The sequence below is a fragment of the Brachypodium distachyon genome, chromosome 2, assembly GCF_000005505.3.
Source record: "Brachypodium distachyon strain Bd21 chromosome 2, Brachypodium_distachyon_v3.0, whole genome shotgun sequence".
NCBI lineage: Eukaryota > Viridiplantae > Streptophyta > Magnoliopsida > Poales > Poaceae > Brachypodium > Brachypodium distachyon.
The window spans coordinates 55,989,504-56,011,284 of NC_016132.3; the positions used below are offsets into that span (position 1 = coordinate 55,989,504).

Here is a 21,781-nt window from a genome sequence, read left to right on the forward strand (position 1 = left end):
TCCTTTTCTTTATCTTGGATGAATCAGTATGCGTTGACTCTGTTTCTCCCATCGTTCTATATTAAGTGACTCAAATTTGTTCAAAAATGGACGTATCTATGTTTAAAAAGCGTCTAGATACATGTATAAAAAGTCACTTGATATGAGACGGAGGGAGTATTTTTGAAAGTTCAAATTGTTCTTAGTCTTCATTTTTTGTACTCCTTCTGTCCAACAAAAGATGTCTCAATTTTGACTAAATTTAAATGCATCTATACATTAAGTCATGTCCAGATACATCCAAATTTCGACAAAGTTAAAACATTTTTTTTATTGGACGGAGAGAGTATTATACTACTGTACTGTTTTTTTCTTGGAGGATCTAATACTCCTGGGGTTTGCCGAAGACTGGCGAAGGAACGCGTAGACAGAGGGAGAACCGTGAGTACGTGAGGCGCAGGCGATGCGGCTGCGAGATCACTTGGATAGTTGGATGGGGGTGGGACTGGCTCTGTCTTATTTTATTTTATTTTGAGGGAGGGAATGGCTGAAACGCCAATACAGCCTGCTTTATTATGGGCCTTCTATCTGTTTGTCTGTCCAATGAGCCTATTTCCATCAAAATGCGTGTGCAGCGGCGGCCCATTGGAACTTCCGAACTAAACCGATCCCAGCGGGTTCGCGACGGCCCTCGGAGCGAGGAGGAGAACCTCCGGTTTCCGCGCCGCCGCTGCGCGTGGTCTCGCCGAGAGCAGAGCGCGGGGAGAAGGAAGGAGGTGCAGGAGCGTTGGGGACTTGGGGTTCCTCCATGCTCCAGCCACGATAGGCCAGCGAGGGAGGATAACACGAACACCCGGAGACCGCCCTCGGGGAGCCGCAGCCCCGTGGCGAGGGCGTGTGCTCCTCCTGCTTCGCCTCCCCTTCCTGCGCCCCAATCCGCCATGAAACTTGTAACCGCAAAGCTTTCTCTTTCGTCAAACCCTAAGCTAAGCTCCTGATGCTAACACTGTCGTATCCTAACAGACCTGTTTGGCCGCCGCCGGCAGGGGCGGAGGCTACCACTCGCCGGCGAGCTACTTACTGGAGCTGGAGGGACTCCGCTTCCTGCTCGATTGCCCCGTCGATCTATCGGTTCTCGCAGCATTCGCCCCGGTGCCCCTCGGCGTGCACAACGGTGATGTGGGAGACCTCATATCCGCGGTGCCCTACTACTGGTCGCCGGCGGCGGCGGCCGCCGCCAAAACTGGCGGCGTGGACGCTGTGCTCGTGTCGTCTGCCACGGGAATGCTTGGGCTCCCCTTCCTCACCCGATTGCCCTGCTTCGCAAACACCAAGGTGCGTTCTCTCATCCCCACTACTCTTAGCGCATAGCATCCTAGGTTGCTTGTTTAGGCTGCAGCTCGAGTTATGAATTTGAAGGATTATTGCGTTTCCATATTGAAGAGATGTCGCATGTTCGAAGTGTCAGTACATCATTTAACCAATAGCTATCTAATCAGGTCATCTGAAAGGAGAAGCCTGCTGTATGCAAAATAAAATAATATGGATGATAGAGGAGCTAGCTCATTGTTTATTCCTTCAGTTTGTTGATAGTTAACCTCTGCAAGTTGGCACTGAGGTGTAGAAAATTGGGGGAACAGATGCATAACAATTAGACTTGATGTTCTGTTTTGAAAAAGAGAACGGAAATAAATCAATGCTCATTAGTTTTTATTCCTGACTGCGTATCATCCTTAGGTCCCTTCAAAATGGAATTTAGCGTCCGTAATGTTTGGGCTTATGTGTTTTTTCTTAAAATAGTAATGGGAAAAGATTGTTCATATACTAATACCAAGGCATTGAAATATATGACGTTGGCAGTAAAATCTTCCATGAGATGAAACTTCACCTTCACAGGTAGACACTAATGCATTAAATGATAAAAAGCGCAGTTGTTGACTGTTCTCTATGGATAGGTTTATGTTACAGAGTTAGCAGCAAGGATTGGAAAGCTAATGATGAGGGAGCTGGTGGAAATGCACTCTGAGTTTGTACGGTACTATGGGCCAGATATCGATGGGCCACCCAAGTGGATGGAAGGGGAGAAACTTGATAAACTCATGTCCGTTTTGCAGAAGGTAGTAAATGAAGATGAGGTAAAGGATTTAGCTCCTTTCATGCCTCTCTACAGGTACATTCATTAATAAATCACATACCTGCCTGATTGCATCATATGTTGCCCTTTTACCGTGGAGAATATCTGAAACTGAAAGTTTAAAATGTGCGCAGTTTTCCACACTTATCGTTGACCTGATGACCATATAAATTGTTCACATTGATTAGTTAAAACTGGATGTGTGATAGCAGCGAATAGTGTCAAACCATCCAATCAGCTGAACAATATTTCCTGCATATTGTTCATATGAGAATTTGACTGTATTGAAACTAGGCCAATAAATAGAGAAATTACGTGAAACTGTTATATGTAAAATATTCAAAAGCAAACTTATAGTTTGTCTTAGTTTGTGATCTACACTCGCTATAATCAAATCCATGAGTAGACAATATAAGACTTGAAATGTAATTCCCATTGGTTTGGAACGTGGAACTTCTATTATTTTGCTAGGCAGGTAGCATTTGGCAAATTTAATCCATGACACCGAAGTTTATTGACTCTGAAATTTCAAGGACACATCTGTTAGACAATTTTTTAACTGATATATTTTATATCCTTATCAACTTAATCTCAGTGGTTTTGGTGACGACTAACATTGTCATTTGATTAAAAGAAGATCTACATGCTTCCATATGCTTAGTATCTCATTTACATGTCCTTGCAAGCAAATTTGTGACGTTAGAACATAAGGTTGCCATTAAATTATATGACTGGATACAAGATTCACTACTTGATAATGACATCAATACTTTAATGTCACTGCTCTGTCATCCTGGTTATCTTATCTAATTTGGATTACACCTCTTTGGCAGTGCGACAAGCATAGATGAATGCATGCAGAAAACGCAGCCTGTCAAATATAGTGAGGAGGTTTGCTTCAATGGCATGTTAATGCTGAAAGCCTCTAGCTCTGGCCTGGAACTTGGCAATTGTGTGTGGTCAATAAAAGGTCCGAGAGCAAGTATTACCTGCTTGTCAAGCACTGTGTTTGTGTCAGCCCATGCTTTAGATTTTGACTATAACTCTCTGAAGGAAAATGATATTATTTTGTTTTCCGATTTCTCATCATTGAATGCCATGGATGAGGATAATGAGAATCTGAATGTGAACGGAACGGATGAAAATGGCACTTTGCTTTGTGATGACTCCGTGTTGAGGTATGCTAGTGTGCTGGACCTGCACTTCTGTTTTGCTTGACTTGCATATATGTTGGTAACCTTCAACGCCTTTATTTTTTTGCATGAAATGTTACTTCAAATCTTCCAGGGAAAATGGTGTCAATGAGGATAAAAATTTCCAATGCCTGTCCATCAATGATGATATTGCAGACGAGATTGAGAGAATCGGCTTCATATGCTCATGTATAATGGATGCAATAAAATCTGGAGGCTCTGTTTTAATACCAATAGGACGACTTGGTGTTATTCTTTTAATTTTGGAGTATATATCAGAAACACTACATTTTTCCAACATGAAGGTAATTGTAGTCCTTGACACCTTATAATCATAGTGGAACCCGTTGTTTAAAACAATGTTAAAATGTGTTTGTATTGTATTTAATGTGCTTTGTGCATGTGGACCTCAACTCTAGAGGTTCTTGTAGTAATCGTTTGAAGACCAGCATACATTTTTTACTTAGATATGCATGGTTTGCCTAATGTTGAAATGTCAAGCTGACAATTCCCGGCTCACAGTCAAGTTTCAACTGACTGTAAGATGATTAGATTTAAAGAGGGTTTTAAGATGCATGTGCTACCAAGTGTATTTTAGTTGTACACTGTATTCATATTAAATATTAAGTTCCTTCTTTTGTTCTAAACTATGAAATATTAAGCTCATTCCAATTCGCTATATTATCTCTGTATCACTCATTTGTTTTCTCACAGGTTTTGCATCTGTTGTTTTTGGCTGACCATTAGTTCCTGTTTGAGCCAGGTACCCATATTTATGATTTCTGGAGCGGCAGAAAAAACAATTGCCTTTACCAATGCTGTGCCAGAATGGTTATGCAAGCCACGTCAAGAAAAGGTGATTCCCTTCTCACTATGGTAATTTTTTAAATATGAAATTAACATGATCTTACTGCAACGCTGTTTATCTGCAGTTATTCTCTGGCGAGGCATTATTTGGCCATGTGGAACTTTTGAAGGAAGGCAGATTATTTCTGTTTCCTCATCTATACTCAAAGGGCCTACTGTAAGAAGTTTAACAAATTATACTTGTTAGTTATTACTTCTAGAGTAAATTCCATTTTTTAATCCCTATTCCCTAGTTTGACTTTCGTGACACAATTTACTACTTTTAAGAGAATTTCTACAAAATTACCTCATTTAAGCAAACTTGTGACACAATCTACCCCATTTATTTTTTTCCCTTTTTCCATAGCTTATAAAGGGTCGGACCCATTTGTCAGCCTATGTTTTCTGCACCCTTCTTCCCACACTTGCTGACGGTACATTCATATGGCTAGCTGGCTGCATCTGCAATCCCGTACTAAGCTAACTGATGTTGATCAATCTATGTATATGTATGCAATTATGTACTACTTAAACTAACTGATGTTGATCGATCTACGTATATATGTGTATGACTGTATGTATCATGTATGTTGCCCGGCCCTGCCGTGCCTCCTCACGCTCCTCTAGGCAGAGGCCACCGGCGGCTTCATTCTCCTACTCAGAACCCAGCTCCATGCATAGGAAGACCACCCACAGTATAATCCAGCTCTGCGTCCAGTCGGACGATGCCTGCCGCCTCCTACTGGAGGATTGCTTCAGGCCGGTGGCCGTTTGCTCGTCCTCTGCCAGCATGTCGAGGCTGTCGAGCTGAGCGTCTGCGACATCTTCACCCCTCGTGATACCCGGCCTTCTCCCACCCATCACCATCCGCTAAGTGCACGCACACGTCTTGCTCAGTGTCTGCGCCGCCGCCGGGGCTCCTCCGAGCTGCTCGTCGCGGATGTCCGCATGTGGTTCCAGCAGGTGGTTATTTGCGGGTAGACATAGGCTGACGAGTGGATTTGATTGTCATAATTGTGGAAAACGGAAAAACTATTAAATGGGGTAATTTGTGTCACAAGTTTGCTTAAATGGGGCAATTTTGTAGAAATTCTGTTAAATGGGATAGATTGTGTCACGAAAGTGGAATTAGGGGGTAAAAAGTGGAATTTACTCTTACTTCTGTTTACAAGATAGCTAACCTTAACATCATTGAATTCGGGATTTTATCTTCTTTGTCACTCTCCTTATAGAAGCACATACTGGCTGTTTATTATATTAGTTTTGGTTGGTGTTAAGTTATGCAGATCCAACAATATTTGGTTGCTACCTTTATAGAACATGTTGTGTTTCGTATTCATATGAGCGCACTTGAACAGTCGGACTTCAGTTAATCTGATGTTTCTTCATATTCTGCTTTGTAACAACACTTGAATCCTGTCAGGTCAGCATGGAAGGAGCCTTGCATTGTATTTTGTCCACACTGGAGCCTTAGGCATGGCACAGCAGTCCATTTGCTTCGTCGGTGGCATGCAGATAAACGAAATCTTCTTGTTTTGGAGGTAAACATCCAATCTGTTTATCGGACCTCACATAATCTTCAATGATGTTAAATACATAGTTATTTTACATGCAGCAAGGATTTGATGCTGAGTTGGCTCTGAAGCCTTTTATGCCTGTGGCCATGCAAGTTCTTGAGTGTTCTTTCCTTTCTGGAATAAAGTATGTCGAAAATTCGAAACCTTATGTTTTACTATTTCAAAGCAGAATATGTTGAATAAAAATCTGACTTCCATGTTGATAGGGCGAGGAAAGTTAATCCATTACTGAGAATTCTCAAACCAAAGCTCATTCTGGTATGCTATCAATTATTTTTCTCGCACCATCAGGTGGACCTACTTTCCTTGTTATCATTTTTTTACCGCCTACTTCGCCGTGCAGTTTCCTGAATGTATGAAGTCGACATGCCCATTAAAGGAGGACTCTCCATGGTCATTCCTGCATTACTCCAAGGGAAAAACCATCGGGATCCCAAATATACGAGAAGAATTCAAGTTGCGACTTTCAACTGATGCCGCCTTTGGGTTGGACGAGAACATCACTATTGCGAGGCTGAGAGGAAAGCTTCATCTCAGCAACGGACAGTATGTGCTGGTTGCTCCAAAGGATCAATCTGATCGACCAAAGCAGCAGTTGATGCATTGGGGAGCTGTTGATTCAGATCGTGCGTTGTCGGCGTTGCAAGATAGGGGGATTGTTTGCTCTTTTAGTGCAGATTGTTATAGTTCCGTAGGCTGTGAACGCTCGATTTTAGTTACTAGTCCAGGAGAAGCTCTGGTTAAGGTGACATCTGAAAGGACTGTGATTTACTGTGATGATGAAAAAACAACCAAGCGCATTTACGATGCTTTTAGTAGTATTTGTAATGGAATATAAATATGCTACACGTGTAATGTTCCTGAAGAAAATGCTGGATGCCATGTGAATGAAAGAAAATGAGAAGATGGAAGTAGAATGATGCGAGTTCATTTTTGCTGGTTTCAGTTTGGTGGGATCTACATTTGGGAATCCACCGTTGAAATTTGGAATTTTCATTGTGAAATTCAAAATAAACTAAAGTTGAGAAATAAATAGTTAAACCTGAAATCTTCAAAGATAAATTGTACGGAGTAGTAAGATGGGAAAAAAGAACCCAATACTAAATTTGTGGGCTTCACCAGTGAGCGCCCGTAGCTTCAATTCCATTTCTGCTACTGGGCTAGCCCATCTCCACCACACTGACTCCGGTCACACACTCCTCCGGACTCCGTCGCCCTTCCCTTCCGCGGCCGGCGGATGGCCGCCTCCCGCCACCTTGCGCGGAAGCTCCCGTCCATCATCTCCAGGCACCAGCGCCTCATCTCGCCGGAGATCGAAACCCTGGACACCCTTGAAGATTCCACCTCACCCGCCTCCATCCCCCTCGACCCGACCCTGCCGCTCCTCCCGCTCGCCGTCTCCCACCTCTCGCCGCCGAGCCCCCTCCCGGCGCTCCCCTCCGCACACGCCTCCTCCCCGGCATCGCTCCTCCGCCTCCTCCACCGCGCGCGGCACCATCCGCGCCTGGCCGCGCTCGACCTCCACCTCCTCCTCGCGGCCGCCTCCGCGTCGTCAGCCTTCCGCCCCGACCACCGTCTGACGAGCCTCCTTGCCGCGCGCCTCGCGGCCTCCCGCCGCCTCCCCTCGCTGCAACGCCTCCTGCAGCTCGTCCTCTCTCGCCCCTGCCCCTGCGCCGACGACTCCATCTTCGCCTGCCCCGAGCTCCTCCCCACCTTCCGCAAGGCCATCCTCGCCTTCGCCACCTCCGGCGATATCCCTTTGGCGTCCGACGCCCTCGCGTCCCTCCGGCGCGCCGCGGACTCGCCCCTCCCAGCCGAGTTCTACAACATCCTCCTCCAAGCCCTCGCCCGTCTCCACCGCCACGACGACGCCATCCGCTTCTACGGCGAGATGACCAACACCCACCGCGTCGCGCCGGATGCCTACACCTTCAACATACTCATCAACACCTCGTGCCGTGTGGAAGGCGTTGATGCTGCCATGAGGTGGTTTGAGGAGATGCGGCGCCGGAGCTGTGCACCCAATGGTGTGAGCTTTAATACTCTTATGCGCGGGTTCTTCAGAGAAGTAAGGTACAGGGAGGGTATCAAGGTTGCTCACGAGATGCTGCAACTCGGGGTCGGCCTGTCGGTTGCTTCTATGGAGATTTTAATCGGTGGGTTGTGCCGTGGTGGTGAGGCTTTGAAGGCTGCAGAGGTGTTTGCCGAGTTTCTAGTGGATGTGGTGGTACCCGAAGGGTTTGATTGCTTAGGTCTGGTTGAGTCTCTGTGCCATGTTGGAAGGGTGGACAAAGCAGGGGAAGTGGTGGAGCTGGTATTGGAGAGGAACATGGCATATTGCTTAAGTGTACCTGCTGGCGTAACGGTTTTGGACTGCTTGCTGAAGGCAGGGAAACTGGATGAGGTATGTCGATTGATGGACAGGATGGTCGGGCAGGGGATTGTCCCGGATACCATTTCTTGTAACTGTATCTTTGAGGCACTTTGTGAAGATGGAAGGTCTTCTGATGCAAACAGGCTAAGGATGCTTGCTAAGGAGAAGGGTTTTCAGGCTGACAGTGTGACATATAGCATGCTGGTGCAGGGGCTCGGTAGGCAGGGGAGGATGAATGAAGGCAAGGCTGTTTTGGATGAAATGCTCGATTTAGGGTTTATACCAAACATAATGTCTTACAATAGGCTTCTTGATAGAGTTCATACCCGGAGATCTTTGCGATGACAAGCAAACTTTTCAAGGTACCTGTGTGCTCCAAGCTTTTCTGAGCCATGTGGAAGCATGTCACAGGGTTGGTGCTTAGAATTCATGTCTACTGATTTTGGAGAAACATACAACAAAACATGGCAGATGAGACCAGCGGTGTTCATAATTGCACTGACAGAAGTTGCATGGTCCCAAGGTGTCAAATGAGGTATTGTTTTGATTATGCCCTTTAATTCCAAGTTTAACTTTGATTATGTTGTCTTCATTTTGTTTAGGCTTTAATTTATTCATATATTGTTTAGCAGGTTTGAAGGCCTTGCTGTTTGAACGAAAGTTTTTACAACACTCAAAATCATATTGTTGTTACTAAGGTTTGTTGGATTGAGAATGCCTCATCCCATCTGGTGATTTAACATGCACATTTCGTGATCATAATTTCTGTATTAGTATTTCCAACATTCTAGACAAGGCATCTTGACATCTTTTCATAATTCCACTGGACTGATGAAAAATTGCAAATCTTTGATAAAAAAATTAACTATATGAAAATGCATGAATCGTTCAATTAAGCAATTGGTCAGCGACAATCCAGAGAAAACGATCGATCAGCAGTTCAGCAGTGCACCCGGAGCAACCTGTGGCCAGTTTGTGCACGAGTAGACCCAGTATCTGAATGGAAGCTGCCGTCCGAAGTTAAGCTGCGTGATGAACCGCCCAGCAAGCTGCAGCGTCATGGGGCCTCATTTCTTCATCGTGTTCCGCCACATCGCAGCATTCTCCTGCAACAACCTCGCCTCACTGACCCAATGAGCATGCTTCGAAGTACGTAACCTCCAGGACCCTGGCACGTCAGGGCTGGCCACACCGCCTGCGTCCCTATTGTTGCCCTCGAAGTAGAGGTCCAGCGACACCGAAGTTGCAAGGTTCCAAGGTGTCAAATGAGGTGCAGTGATCGATGCCCTTTAATTCCAACATTAGCTTTAATTATGTTGTCTTTACCGTGATATGTTCATCCTCGTAGAGGGATATACATCTGCATTGGTTATGACTTATTACTTTGGACTCCTAGTAAGCAAGATACAATAAGGTTAGGGCCTTCAAGGGTGTTTCTCCTATCTTAATCCTTGTAAACTAGGAATTGATGCCCTATTGGAGGAATGATATTACCATTTTAGTAACATCCATATGGAGTGACAGTACCGGCAAATTGTTTTTTTTTTTGGTTTCTTAAATGATAGTACTCACAGTCGCCCACTGTAGTGATTTTATTTGCTCTCTAGATTGGCTAATTAGAGAAAATCTATGGAGTAATATATAAACATGATAAAGTTCTTTTGGTGGAATACTGAGTAAAATTTGCTAGGCTGTACCTGACTATCTGTTGCTTCTGTCTTATTGCCACGATATAGTGCTTATTCATGTCAAGCCTGCACAACTTGTTTTCCCATGGGCGGCTGGCCTGGTGTCTGTATGCAGTTGGTGTGCTTGTTTGAATGGTAGCTTATTGTCTAGCATATTAAATATCGACAAATATGAGTGATATGTTCCAGTGTCAGGGTTGAACAGTTATTTAAAGTTTTTAGTAAAGTAAACATAGGTGTCCAGGGTCACCCTGATAATGACACATGCATACATCGTACCATCATAATTTCCAATTCTTATATGACCCCTCCATAAAAGAACTAGCATTTAAATTTTTTAAGAACAATCAGACAAGCTTAATTTATTGATCAATATTCAAAGGGATACAAACGAAATCTGGAGAGGGTGGACTTCTTCTCGGCGTTCATGGTAGAAAGAAACATCCAGGAGCACCTTCCTTTTCTCAACTATCTCCTTCAGAATCAGACCATAGGCACATGGAGTCTCTTCCTTCAAGTTATTCAGGACCTGCCTGCAGTCGGAAGCAACCTATATCATGCTCAGATTCAAAACGAAAGCCAGAGAAAGCACTTTGCTACAGGCCAATGCTTCCAAAGTTTGTGCCCAGGCGATCACGGCAGCACAAGCCTGGGGTATGTCCAGAGTCCATGTCGAGACATATGTGCAGCTGTTGGGGCATGCACTCACAAGTCATGATCAAGACCTCTGTTGTCTAATTCCAACAATCATCCTGTAACCAGAACAGACAGAAAAACGTCCGGATTCCTCATAATGCCATGCCCAACCATCTCTTTGTGTAATCCTGCTCGGTGGGTCCTTAATCTAATTAACAGTACCTCATTTACTAATGGGTCATTTGTAAACATGCGCTGATCCACCCGACCAGCACTGTGATGGCTGGCCGGCCGGCGGCTCATCCAGAGGTTTTATGCTCTCTGCAGCCAGGAAGGACCTCTGAAGTCATCATGAAGCCACCCCATCATGTAGCCCTCCTCCTATTCTTTTGCACTTCTCTTCTACTATGTGCCCTCACGCCGGTGAAGGCCATCATCTGGCGTGAAGCTGAAGCACTTGTGAATTGGAAGGCTAGTTTGGCCGATGCCGATGAGTCCCTTGGATCATGGTCGATCGCCAACTCCACCAGCCTTTGCAGGTGGACACACATCACTTGCAACTCGGCCAGGCACATCAGAGAGCTTGACCTTACTGATGCAACTCTGAACGGCACACTTGACGACTTCGACTTCTCGGCCTTCCCCCACCTGGACAAACTCACCCTGTGCAATAACAGTCTATATGGTACAATTCCAGCAGGGATTGGCAACCTGACGAGCTTAGTTGTGCTGCAGATCGTCAGCAACCCGTCTTTGAGGGGTGCCATTCCACGCAGCATTTGGCAGCTGAAGCACCTTACTGTACTAGAGCTGGTACACTTGGGGCTCGATGACACACTACCTGAAGAGGTCGGTAACTTGACGATCTTGGAGGAGCTCGATCTTGGCTCAGTTACTTTGACTGGATCAATCCCACTAACAATGGGGATGCTCATGAAGCTCCGCTTTCTGAGTCTGGAAGGCAACAATCTGACAGGAAGCATCCCACTAGAGATTGGAAACATGACAGAACTGCAGGAAATGCACTTCTCGGATAACTACTTAGAAGGTCAGCTACCAGGTACGACCACTCATTTGAGAAAACTCCAGGATTTGTTTCTGTCGGACAATCAGCTTGGAGGTCACATCGTCCCCAAACTTGGTAATAGCAGCCATCTGGATACAGTCGCCATTGCACATAACAACTTCACCGGGCCATTCCCGTCCTCCATTTGCATAGGAGGAGCATTGCGTATTATCATTGCTGGATACAATGGATTTACGAGCCTTCATCGCCACATCTTTCAAAACTGCACAGCCCTGCAGTCTGTTGACTTCACGGCAAACAACATTGTTGCGGACCTAAAGGACTGTTTTGGTGAGCATCTAGGATTGCCTCGGACAATGGTTTTCAGTCAAAACCATTTGTATGGCACACTTCTGACTGATCGAGGTGAGGCATTCTTTTGTAACTATACTAACTTAAACATCCTGGACCTATCAAACAATGCCTTATATGGAGGTCTCTCCAAGTGTTTCTGGGACTTGAAACGTTTGGCGTTGGTGGATCTGTCCAGCAACTCTTTCAGTGGTGTAGTTCCCTTCTCGAGGACATGTGAAGATAGGCTTTACTATCTACACCTAGCCAATAACCATTTCGAAGGAACCTTTCCTCTGGGTCTTGAGAAATGCAAAAACCTTATCACTCTAGATCTTGGAGGCAACAATTTCTCAGGTACAATACCTTCTTGGGTTAGCAAGAGCTTTCCTAGACTCAAATTCCTTCGATTGTCATCAAACATGTTTGACGGTACCATACCCCACCAGATATTACAGTTCCGTCATCTCCAGTTATTAGATTTGTCAAAAAACAAGTTCATCGGATCCATTCCAGATGATTTTACAAATTTTACTGGTATGGTACATGAACAGACAAACATCGACTTTATAGATGCTGACCACTACATGCATATAGAGCAGATTCAAATAGTTTGGAAGAATGCGGATCATGTTTACATTATAATGAGAGCAGGCATGGCGGGTATCGACTTATCTGGCAACTCTCTTTCGCAAGAGATCCCAAATGGTCTCACAACCCTTCTTGGACTCAGGTACCTGAACTTATCAGGAAATCACTTATCAGGTTCTGTTCCGAGGGACATTGGCAATCTGGTACTGCTGGAAGCCTTGGACCTTTCTCAGAACCAACTCTCAGGGGAAATTCCTCCAAGCTTTGTAGATTTGAAGAGCATGAGCACTCTGAACCTCTCCAGCAACGGGCTATCAGGGAGGATACCTATGGGCAGTCAGCTGCAGACGCTCGTGGATCCATCGATATATAGCAATAATCCAGGGCTATGCGGTTTTCCTTTGAAGGACTGTGAACTCATCAACGTCGATAGAAAATGGAACAACCCATGCCGAAGATAGAGAGGCATTTTGGTTGTGTTGCTTTGTGGCTGCTGGGTTCGTCTTTGGGTTGTGGCTGTACTGGGGCATCGAGTTCTTGTTTTGCAGCGAGACATGGAGATGCACATTCAATCGGTATGTGGACAACATGCAAGAGAAGGTAACCAAGAAGATATATGGCTGCATGTCGTGCTTCCAGGCCAAAGACCCCCCTCGGGAAAAAAATTAAGAACCCCTCGAAAAAAAGGAAGTGTGTCACGCCGTGCTAAAGGACGTGAGTGTGCACCCCAACATCGAGCATGTCTGTAATATTTTACTTCTTTATTGTAAAAGAATATGAGGATGTTCAGTGTATTCACTATTGCTTTGACATGAATGGGTTCGTTTAAGTTATCCTCCGCTGAAACCTACGGATTACAGATGAATTGTGCAACATTTTCTGTTTCGATTCTGTGGTAGCTAAGGCTTGGAAGAAAGTAAATGAGTTCTTTGGAACTAATTGTCATTTTTTCGAATCTATAGCTAGGTTCTGGGTTGGTTGTAAACTTGTAATAAACTTGCTGTTTGAATTCTGGTTGACTGCCTGTAAAGCAGTTTTGTGGGGGTTTCTATAGAATCATCATGATCTCGGTTAAGAAAACTGGTGATTAGGGAACTTGCAAGGTCTGAAGATGTCCAAAGGCCCTTAACTGGACAGAAACTGAGGTGGCCACCTCAGCTGAGAAGCTGGTTGTACGGTGGGGGTTGTTGAGTTGCTGACAAGCGAACTCGTCCTTGAGCTCGGCCTATCTGAAAGTCTGAAGAGTGGAAACGAGTCGAGGTCTCGAGGAAGGAAGGCATTTTTCTGGACAAGGACATGCAAGCCAGTCGTTGGGTGGCTAGTTTGGCTACTTTTTCCAACATGTATTCGTGATTCATGAGATCACATGTATGGTCACAATTGCTAGTTTTTACAGTGACAGCTCGGTTGGCAGTTATTTGGAGCTAGAATTGGCACGGAATTGGCTAGATGACTTCAATTTGCAATTTCATGAAATCACACTGCAAGTCTACAACTAACCTCAATTCCTCTCTAATAGCTCGTTTGGCACCCATTATTTGGGTATAGAATTGTAGAATTCATTTTGAATTCAAAAAACAACTTGTTTGGTTGGCACGGAATTAGCCACAGGAATTCAATCTCAAATTTCATGAAATCACACTATAATTAGGCTCAATTCCTCTCTAAAAATCATCATTTCTCTAGAATTGTCTCTCACTCTTCAATTCCATGTGATAGACAAACATGATTTTTCAACCCGGAATTCAAATTGAACCGAATGAAATCCTATCAAAAATAGGATTTCATTTCATTTTTGATCAAATGAAATGAATTCTTGGTAGCCAAACGATCTGTAAAAGTCATCAATTTTTTAAAATTGTCCCATACTCTTCAAATCCATGTGGTAGACAAACATGATTTTTGAACCCGGAACTCAAATTCAAGTATTCAACCAGATAAAATACTAACAAAAATTAGATTTCATTTCATTTCTACCAAATGAAAAATGAAAGGAGGGGTGCCAAACGAGCTGGAGTGATTATTATCTTGGGCTTCTCGTCGATATTTTGCCTTGTGGCTAGTATTGAACTGCATGTGCTAGCCATCTGAACCAAAAGCCTGGACTGATGAAAAGAGGCTAGACAATTTACTTCAACACTCTCCCTACGTCTTTGCTTTCTTTGGCTATTTTGACGTTTGTTTGAAGAGCCGCAAATATTTGTTTAAAATACTGCGTTGGCCAGGAGTCGAACCCGAGACTCATGCTCTGATCCCATGCTAATCGGGAATAGATAGATTGTCTGTTGTTCATTCAATAGAAGTTGGGTTACAGAGTATTTATAGATACATAACTATAACTGCATCACTTCACACGATTACAAGGAAACATGGAGGACGTCGACAGAGTGGACGACGGAGTCATTGGAGTCGTCTAACAGCCAGACTCTTCTTCTGTGACTGTACGTTGTGTAGACGACTTTGGACACATTCCCTTTGTGAAGAACAATTTCATGGCCGTGCGTATTTCGAGTGCTGTCAAAAAAAATGTGTATTTCGAGCGACCAGGTAGAGGTACCAAGTTGACGAGGATAGTAAAGTACTCTACCTGGTACAGAGTACTTGTAATTTTATTCCCCTCATCGATTTCTCCTTGCTCAAGTACAGTGCGGCGATGGCCTGGCAAGCCCAGCCGCCCCCCTGCAACTCTCGGCGAGCCCGTCGGTGCATTCCTGGTCGAATCGGCTCTCCGTTGCTTCTGCTGCTCGCGCCGTCGCACGAGGCTTGCTCCAACGAGGCAACGACGGTGAGCTCAAGTATGCCTCCCTCCGCTCCAACCCGCAGCAGCCCCTTTCTCCCCCTCCCCTCCATCCCGCAACGGCGCAGCGGACCCTCCCTCTCCTCTCCTCCATCCTGCAACGACCCCTCTGGCCCTCTCACTCTCTCCCTTTGTCTATCCTAGGGCTCGGGGCTCTCTGTGCCACCGGCTGCTAGTCCTTCTACAGTACGTCCTACAACAGGTACAATTTGTGTATACCCGTTTTGATTTGATTCACTTTAGTTCCTGCAGCGTGGAGGCACCGTGGCTTGCGTGGCAGGGAGCAAGGGACGGCAAGCAGATGGCCGGCTTGCGCCGGTGGAAGGAATCAGAGGTGTTGCCATCGCAGAGGGAACCCCAAGAGTCGTTTCATATTTTCAGGATGGATCTGAGGATAGGGCTGGATCCGGGAGAATAATGGCGAGGCTGAAATCTGTGGTACGTAAATGATCATCCTACCCCTACGCAGATCAACTATGGATACCACCGAGGTACCCGGTACCTTGTAGTTGTGGTAGTAGTAGTCTCGGTAGAATTGCTCATTCTATTTCTTATACGAGTATATCCAAATAGCTCTGATGTCAACTAATTAATCGGAGAATTACGATGTTTTGATACTAGACAAGGAAAGGATAACAAGATGAATAGCCTCGTTAGGGAGCTATCTTACCTGTGTGCATGAGGGTTATAATACCTGGAGTCCTGGACTTTCAAGTTTTTTTTTCTTCAAAAAGGGGAACCGGTCCTGGACTTCCAAATGCCACCCTGATAATGACAAATGCACACATCATACTATTTGTAATTTATAATTCTTATGGCGACCCCTCTATAAAGACAAATTAGCATGTAGCTTGTCCTTAACAGTAGGACATTGACTAGGAATTTGTAGTCCACCAGACGATGCTGTAATGAACAACCGGCCGGCGGCTCACCCAGACTCCAGAGGTTTTTATCTTCCCTGGTGCAATAAGCCTCCAACCATACCGAAGCCATCATGAAGGACCTCCATCCTGTAAGTCTCCTCATGCTCTCTTGCACTTGTCTCCTGCTATGTTCGGTCTCTCCGGCGATGGCGAGAGCCGGGATCCGGCCTGAAGCTGAAGCACTTGTGAACTGGAAGGCTAGCTTTGCCAGTACCGATGGGTCCCTTGGATCATGGTCGTTGGCCAACTCCACCGGCCTTTGCAACTGGGAGTACATCAACTGCAACTCGGCCAGGCACATCACAGAGCTTGACCTTTCTGCCGCAAGTTTGAATGGCACGCTTCACCAGTTGGACTTCTCAGCCTTTCCCCACCTGAAGAGACTCACCCTGTTCGAGGAAGGTCTATATGGTACAATTCCAGCAGGGATTGGCAACCTTACGAGCTTAGTCGTGTTGCAAATCACGTACAGCGAGTATTTGAGTGGCTCCATTCCACGCAGCATTGGGCAGCTGAAGCACCTCGTTGAACTGCGCCTCAAACATTTGGGGCTCGATAGCACGCTACCTGAAGAGATTGGTAACCTGACGAGCTTGGAGGAGCTCTTTCTCGACTCCCTTACTTTGACTGGATCAATCCCACCAACAATTGAGCGTGCCAAACAACAGGTTTTGCCTGAAAGCCAACATCTGAAGCTGTTGTGGATGCCACTCACCAAAACCAAGGTCAGATATCTGGATCTTGAAAACAACAACCTGACAGGGAGCATACCACTTGAAATCGGGAACATGACGGAACTACGGGGCATGTACTTTGATGTAACTATTTGGAAGGGCAGCTACAGGTACCATCTCCCGTTTGATAAACCTCCAATATTTGCTTCTGTCAGCAAATCAGCTGGAAGGCCCCATCATCCCAGAGTTTGGGAATAGCAGCCTCCTGGAAAGGGTCCAGATTCCAAACAACAACTTCTCTGGGTTGTTCCCATCATCCATTTGCGTAGGAGGAGCACTTGTTAGTGTCTACACAATGGATTTACGGGCATTCACCACCAGACGTTTCAAAAAACTGCACAACCCTGGAGTTTGTTGATTTCACAGCAAACAACATCGTTGCAGACCTAAAGGAATGTTTTGGTGAGCGGCATCCACGACAGCTTCAGATGTTGGCTTTCAGGCAAAACCTGTTGTTTGGCACGCTTCTCACAGATCAGCGCGAGGTATTTTTCTGCAATTATACTCGTTTATACTTCTTAGACCTATCAAACAATGCCTTCCATGGAGGTCTCTCCAAGTGTTTCTGGGACATGCCACATTTGAGTTTCGTGGATCTGACCAGCAACTCTTTCAGTGGGACAGTTCCGTTCTCGAGGATGTGTAGTCTTAGCTATCTACACCTAGCCAATAACCATTTCAAAGGAACATTTCCTTTGGTTCTTAAGGAATGCAAAGACCTAATCACTCTAGATCTTGGAGGCAATAGTTTCTCAGGTGCAATACCTTCTTGGGTAAGCAAGAGCTTGCCTGAACTCAAATTTCTTCGATTGTCATCAAACATGTTTGACGGCGCCATACCCCACGAGATAGTACAATTCCGGTTTCTCCAGCTATTGGACTTGTCAAAAAACAAGCTCGCTGGACCCCTTCCAAATGATTTTGCAAATTTTACTGCCATGACACGTGAACAGAAAACCACTGACTATGTGTATGCTAGCTACTACATGCATCCACAGCAGATTCAAATCGTTTGGAAGAATGTGGATCATGTATACACAATCATGATGATAGCTGAAGGCATGTAGGGTATTGACTTATCTGGCAACTCTCTTTCACAAGAGATACCAAATGGGCTCACGACCCTTCTTGGGCTCATGTACCTGAACTTGTCAGGAAATCATCTATCAGGTTGTATCCCCAAAGATATTGGCAATCTGGTACTGCTAGAAGCCTTGGACCTTTCCGAGAACCAACTCTCGGGGGAAATTCCTCTGAGCTTTGCAGATTTGAAAGGCATGAGTGCTCTGAACCTGTCCAGCAATGGATTATCAGGGAGGATACCAACAGGCAGTCAACTGCAGACGCTCGTAGACCCATCAATATACAGCAACAATCCAGGGCTATGTGGTTTCCCGTTGAAGGACTGTGTGAACTCATCGACATCAACGCAGAATGAAATGGGACAGGCTGAAGACAGAGAGACATTGTGGGTGTATTGCTTTGCGGCTGCTGGGTTCATCTCCGGGTTCTGGTTGTACTGGGGCGTGTTCTGTTTCCGCAGCGAGACATGGAGATGTGCATTCTACCAGTATGTGGACAACATGCAAGAGAAGGTAACCAAGAAGATTGCGGCATATCGTCTTTCCAGGTCAAGTCCCTGAACGAGGTTTGCATCGCGTGGTGCTGAAGTAATCAAGTAAAGTGTGAGCGTGTCTCTAATATTTCTATTCTCCCTGGGTTGTAAAAGAATTTCTATGTGGAAGTTCTGTGTATTCATTTGCTAGTACTTTGACATGTATGGGGTTTACTCAAAGTTTTCTGGCGCTGAAACCTACAGGTTACAAATGAATCTTTATTTTGATTGTGTGGCAGCAAAGGCTATTCAGAGGGAAGTAAATGAGTTTTTCTTGTCATATTTTTTGTATGTGTAGATAGGTTCTGGGTTGGTAATAAAGTAACATACATTCTGCTTTGAACTCTGCTTCTGCAGCAGTTCTGAAATGTGGCAGTAGTATTGTTTGTAACCCTACAACGGTTCAATATTAAACAGGTCTCTGACGGTCATCCTAAATTCGGCAAGAGGAAACTAGAGCCTGTAGTTCAAAGAGACACAGCTGCCTTCAGCAGATGGTTGAGTATGCTTTGGTCCTTCCCTGAAAGCCTCTGATGATTGTAATGGCTTGAGCGTGAGGTCGTCAGAGAACTAGAGAAGTTACAAATTATAGGCCCTGATCACTCTGGATAAACAAACAGTGGTGGAGTAGATTACTTGGGAGGACCGGCCGGAAAGGCATCTTTCTGCTCCTTGACAAGGACACGCAATCCAGACCAAGCTGGCTTTGGCCTTTGGGTGACTGCCCTCTTTGCCCCTCACCCAAATTCTTTTGGTCACATAAAACAACCATCCAAAAACTACATGTTATTCTTTCCTTGCACATTTTCTCGATATGTTCGATCAAAAAGGAAAAAAGGCTAGCAGACGAAGAAAAAAAAATGGACATACTAATCAAAGCAAATCGGTCATCAGGATCAACAGCAAACAATTCTTCATCAGCATCGCGCCCGTAGCAAGGCGCCGCTGGGCGGCGGGTCGAACCAGAGCGAGCACCGGGGGTAAATCCAGTACCGAAACGGCAGCCACTTCCCAAAATCCATCTCCGTGCGCAACCTTCCGGCAAGCTGCAACGCCACGGGCCCGCCCTTCAACGTGGCGTTCCTCCACGACAACGCATCCCCTCTGGACAGCCTCACCTCGCTGACCTCAATATGCACGCTCCGGAGCACGAACCCCTTGGGCGCCTGCCGCATGGGCGCCGGCCACACGGCCTGCGTCCCGACCAGGTTCCCCTCGAAGTAGAGGTCCAGCTGCATGTACCGCAGCACGATGTCGATCTTGGTGTTTGGGTTGTAGAAGGAGGCTAGCACGCTCACGTCGGCGTTCAGGGTGAGCGTCTGCCGGCCGGTCCGGGTCCGGAGCTCGTCGATGTAGCCGGAGTTTAGTGTCGCGTCGTTTACGCGGAGCTTCGGGGGTTGTGGGTGGTAGATGAGGTAGATGGCCAGGACGGCGCCCCCGATGCCGATGACGAGCAGCCAGAAGAAGATGCAGCAGAAGGTGAAGATGTATGCCGCCGGCCGCCGCTTCCCGCGCCTTGGGGGCAGGATGAGCGGCGACTTGCCGTGCTGGTTTTGGTGTTGTTGGTGCCCCGGCTGTGGGGGCGAGTAGTGAGGCTGGTATTGTTGTTGGCCTTGAGGAAAGTGTGGCTGCGTTGTCGTGGGCGAGTAATGCTGCCCCTGCGGCGGTGACCTGCCGTTGTGATCCGGCGGGATCGTGCTCACGCGCTCGATGGTCTTGGTGCTGCCCAAGCGCGCGCCGCCGCCTCGCCGGGCCCCGTTATTGTCGTCCGGCTCCGGCGGGATCGTGCTCACGCGCTCGATGGTCTTGGTGCTGCTGAAGCCGCGCGCGCCTCGCCGCGGCGGCGGCGGCGCACCGACGTGCCCCGGCATTGGCTCCCGCCTCCACTGCGACGGCGGCACGTACTTGGGCTGCCCACGCGGCGCCGGCGGTACGGCGTCGCCCGGCGGGTACTGCTGCTGCCCTTCGCCGGGATGATGCCACGGCGCGTCTTCTTCGGCGCCCCTTCCTGTTCCCGGCGGTTCCCGGAACGTGACGTATTCACGAGTGTCGCGCTTCGTGCGGGCCGCCATGGCGGCGCTGCTCTCCGGGCGCGACGGTGGGCTTTCTCTCTGCGGCTGCGCGCTCGCGCTGGGATGGCGGCCCGCCCGCGACGGCGGCGCACGGCCGCGGCTCGGCGGACGCTCCCCGCCAGCTGCGGCCGCTGCCGCTGCCGCTGCCGCCGCTTGTAATAATTTGCTCATGGATAGATCGGAAATGTTGTAATGTACCGAACGGTCGGCTATGTGCGAGGCGGGGATGGATAGCGGGGGAGCTGCAGTTGGAAGAAGAAGAAGCAGAAGATGATGAAGGGGTGAGCGAGAATTTTGGAGGGAACGGGAGGCAAGGAAGGTATCGTTTGGTTTGTGACCGGGGCAAGCAAACTTCCGGCGCCATGGACATTTATCCCAACACTTGTACTGCTACGTTACAGTACTTGTCTTGGAATTTCTCGTTGCCGTGCCACGACGGCTTCCTCGCCAGTTGCCACCCAGTATGTATGATGATGAGACTCCCTCCGGTCGTCTCGTAGCAGTTGTACAAGAAAGATGGCGTCGGAAATCTTTCTGAAAAAGTGTCTTCTGTCGATACTCACGTCTGCTGATGCTGGACATGGAGGAAAGCAAAACTTCTGCTGCACATGAATGCTTTCGTAGAATCTGCTGAGAAGTACGTACGTGCAAGCCATGGCAATGGAGATACCGTTTGATCAGATTAACATCAAGGCCGTGACTGACTGTGCGCTTTGGCCCGGATTCCATCAGGTTCTGCGATGCGACGATGAGTCTTGTGTCTGTTTTGGTGCCCCAAAGCCAACGCAAGGTATGGATGGGCCTGGAGATCTTCGGTCTTGGGATCCCTCTCCACGGCCGCGGCGTCCGTGTGACGATTTGCGTGCAGCTGCGATTGTACGGCGATATCTCAGGTTTCAGATCACTGTTTTCGGGCGCACTCCGTCAGTTTCGTAATTCGTGTCTCAAATTTGACCAAAATGAATGTATCTATTTCTAAAATGTGTCTAGATACATGTAATATGTCGACAAAAATTATGAAACAGAAGGAGTAGACACTTACGTACGAGCAACACATGTCTAAAAAAAACGCTAGAAGTTTTTGGTCATTTGAGAAATCATGCCTCGAGAGTCGTAGTTCTGCGGAAAAAAATTGAATGGTAACCGCGATTCGTATTTTTTTTTTAAAAAAAGAGGGGCTCTCCCATACAAGGTTTGAACATATGTTCAAAAACGGGCAAAAGGAGGCAGAAATTTAAAGCAGGAGTCTACACAAAACTCATGGA

At 46.6% G+C, this 21,781-nt stretch overlaps 5 protein-coding genes and 1 pseudogene across 5 annotated transcripts; 5 read left to right on the forward strand and 1 right to left on the reverse strand.

The window, feature by feature from the left end:
- Nucleotides 1-632: 632 nt before the first annotated feature.
- Nucleotides 633-6,646, forward strand: LOC100830500 (integrator complex subunit 9 homolog). Its single transcript, XM_010235273.3, has 11 exons — nt 633-929; nt 1,003-1,314; nt 1,935-2,149; nt 2,947-3,291; nt 3,401-3,611; nt 4,070-4,162; nt 4,239-4,330; nt 5,576-5,693; nt 5,768-5,853; nt 5,936-5,987; nt 6,073-6,646. Exons 1-11 carry the CDS (start codon nt 921-923, stop codon nt 6,565-6,567), a joined length of 2,028 nt encoding a protein of 675 aa, XP_010233575.1. The 5' UTR covers nt 633-920; the 3' UTR covers nt 6,568-6,646.
- A 111-nt stretch (nt 6,647-6,757) lies between these two features.
- On the forward strand, nt 6,758-9,610 carry LOC100830807 (pentatricopeptide repeat-containing protein At2g36240). The gene is made up of 2 exons (XM_014899422.2): nt 6,758-8,638; nt 8,736-9,610. The coding sequence occupies exon 1, from the start codon at nt 6,967-6,969 to the stop codon at nt 8,446-8,448; it is 1,482 nt and encodes a 493-aa protein (XP_014754908.1). The 5' UTR covers nt 6,758-6,966; the 3' UTR covers nt 8,449-8,638; nt 8,736-9,610.
- A 1,096-nt stretch (nt 9,611-10,706) lies between these two features.
- LOC100836551 (MDIS1-interacting receptor like kinase 2) lies at nt 10,707-12,836 on the forward strand. The gene is made up of 2 exons (XM_014898660.1): nt 10,707-11,784; nt 12,439-12,836. Exons 1-2 carry the CDS (start codon nt 10,707-10,709, stop codon nt 12,834-12,836), a joined length of 1,476 nt encoding a protein of 491 aa, XP_014754146.1.
- Nucleotides 12,837-14,992: 2,156 nt separating this feature from the next.
- Nucleotides 14,993-19,008, forward strand: LOC112270644. The gene is made up of 3 exons (XM_024458508.1): nt 14,993-15,160; nt 15,425-15,610; nt 18,862-19,008. Exons 1-3 carry the CDS (start codon nt 15,029-15,031, stop codon nt 18,976-18,978), a joined length of 435 nt encoding a protein of 144 aa, XP_024314276.1. The 5' UTR covers nt 14,993-15,028; the 3' UTR covers nt 18,979-19,008.
- LOC100836863 lies at nt 15,607-18,682 on the forward strand (annotated as a pseudogene).
- LOC100837172 lies at nt 18,507-21,010 on the reverse strand. The gene has a single exon (XM_003567329.3). The coding sequence runs from the start codon at nt 20,685-20,687 to the stop codon at nt 19,362-19,364; it is 1,326 nt and encodes a 441-aa protein (XP_003567377.2). The 5' UTR covers nt 20,688-21,010; the 3' UTR covers nt 18,507-19,361.
- Between the last annotated feature and the right edge of the window lie 771 nt (nt 21,011-21,781).

Excerpts from the sequence above, each read along its gene's own strand:
- LOC100830500 (XM_010235273.3), top strand. Across the intron at positions 2,150-2,946 it reads CCTTTCATGCCTCTCTACAG|TGCGACAAGCATAGATGAAT; the intron begins GTACATTCATTA and ends CCTCTTTGGCAG. Across the intron at positions 4,331-5,575 it reads CTATACTCAAAGGGCCTACT|GTCAGCATGGAAGGAGCCTT; the intron begins GTAAGAAGTTTA and ends GAATCCTGTCAG.
- LOC100830807 (XM_014899422.2), top strand. The coding sequence starts at position 6,967 with ATGGCCGCCTCCCGCCACCTTGCGCGGAAGCTCCCGTCCATCATCTCC.
- LOC100837172 (XM_003567329.3), bottom strand. The coding sequence starts at position 20,687 with ATGAGCAAATTATTACAAGCGGCGGCAGCGGCAGCGGCAGCGGCCGCA.
- LOC100836551 (XM_014898660.1), top strand. The coding sequence starts at position 10,707 with ATGGCTGGCCGGCCGGCGGCTCATCCAGAGGTTTTATGCTCTCTGCAG. Across the intron at positions 11,785-12,438 it reads GGACCTAAAGGACTGTTTTG|GCATGGCGGGTATCGACTTA; the intron begins GTGAGCATCTAG and ends TAATGAGAGCAG.
- LOC112270644 (XM_024458508.1), top strand. The coding sequence starts at position 15,029 with ATGGCCTGGCAAGCCCAGCCGCCCCCCTGCAACTCTCGGCGAGCCCGT. Across the intron at positions 15,161-15,424 it reads GCTCCAACGAGGCAACGACG|CGTGGAGGCACCGTGGCTTG; the intron begins GTGAGCTCAAGT and ends TAGTTCCTGCAG. Across the intron at positions 15,611-18,861 it reads TGGCGAGGCTGAAATCTGTG|GTCTCTGACGGTCATCCTAA; the intron begins GTACGTAAATGA and ends AATATTAAACAG.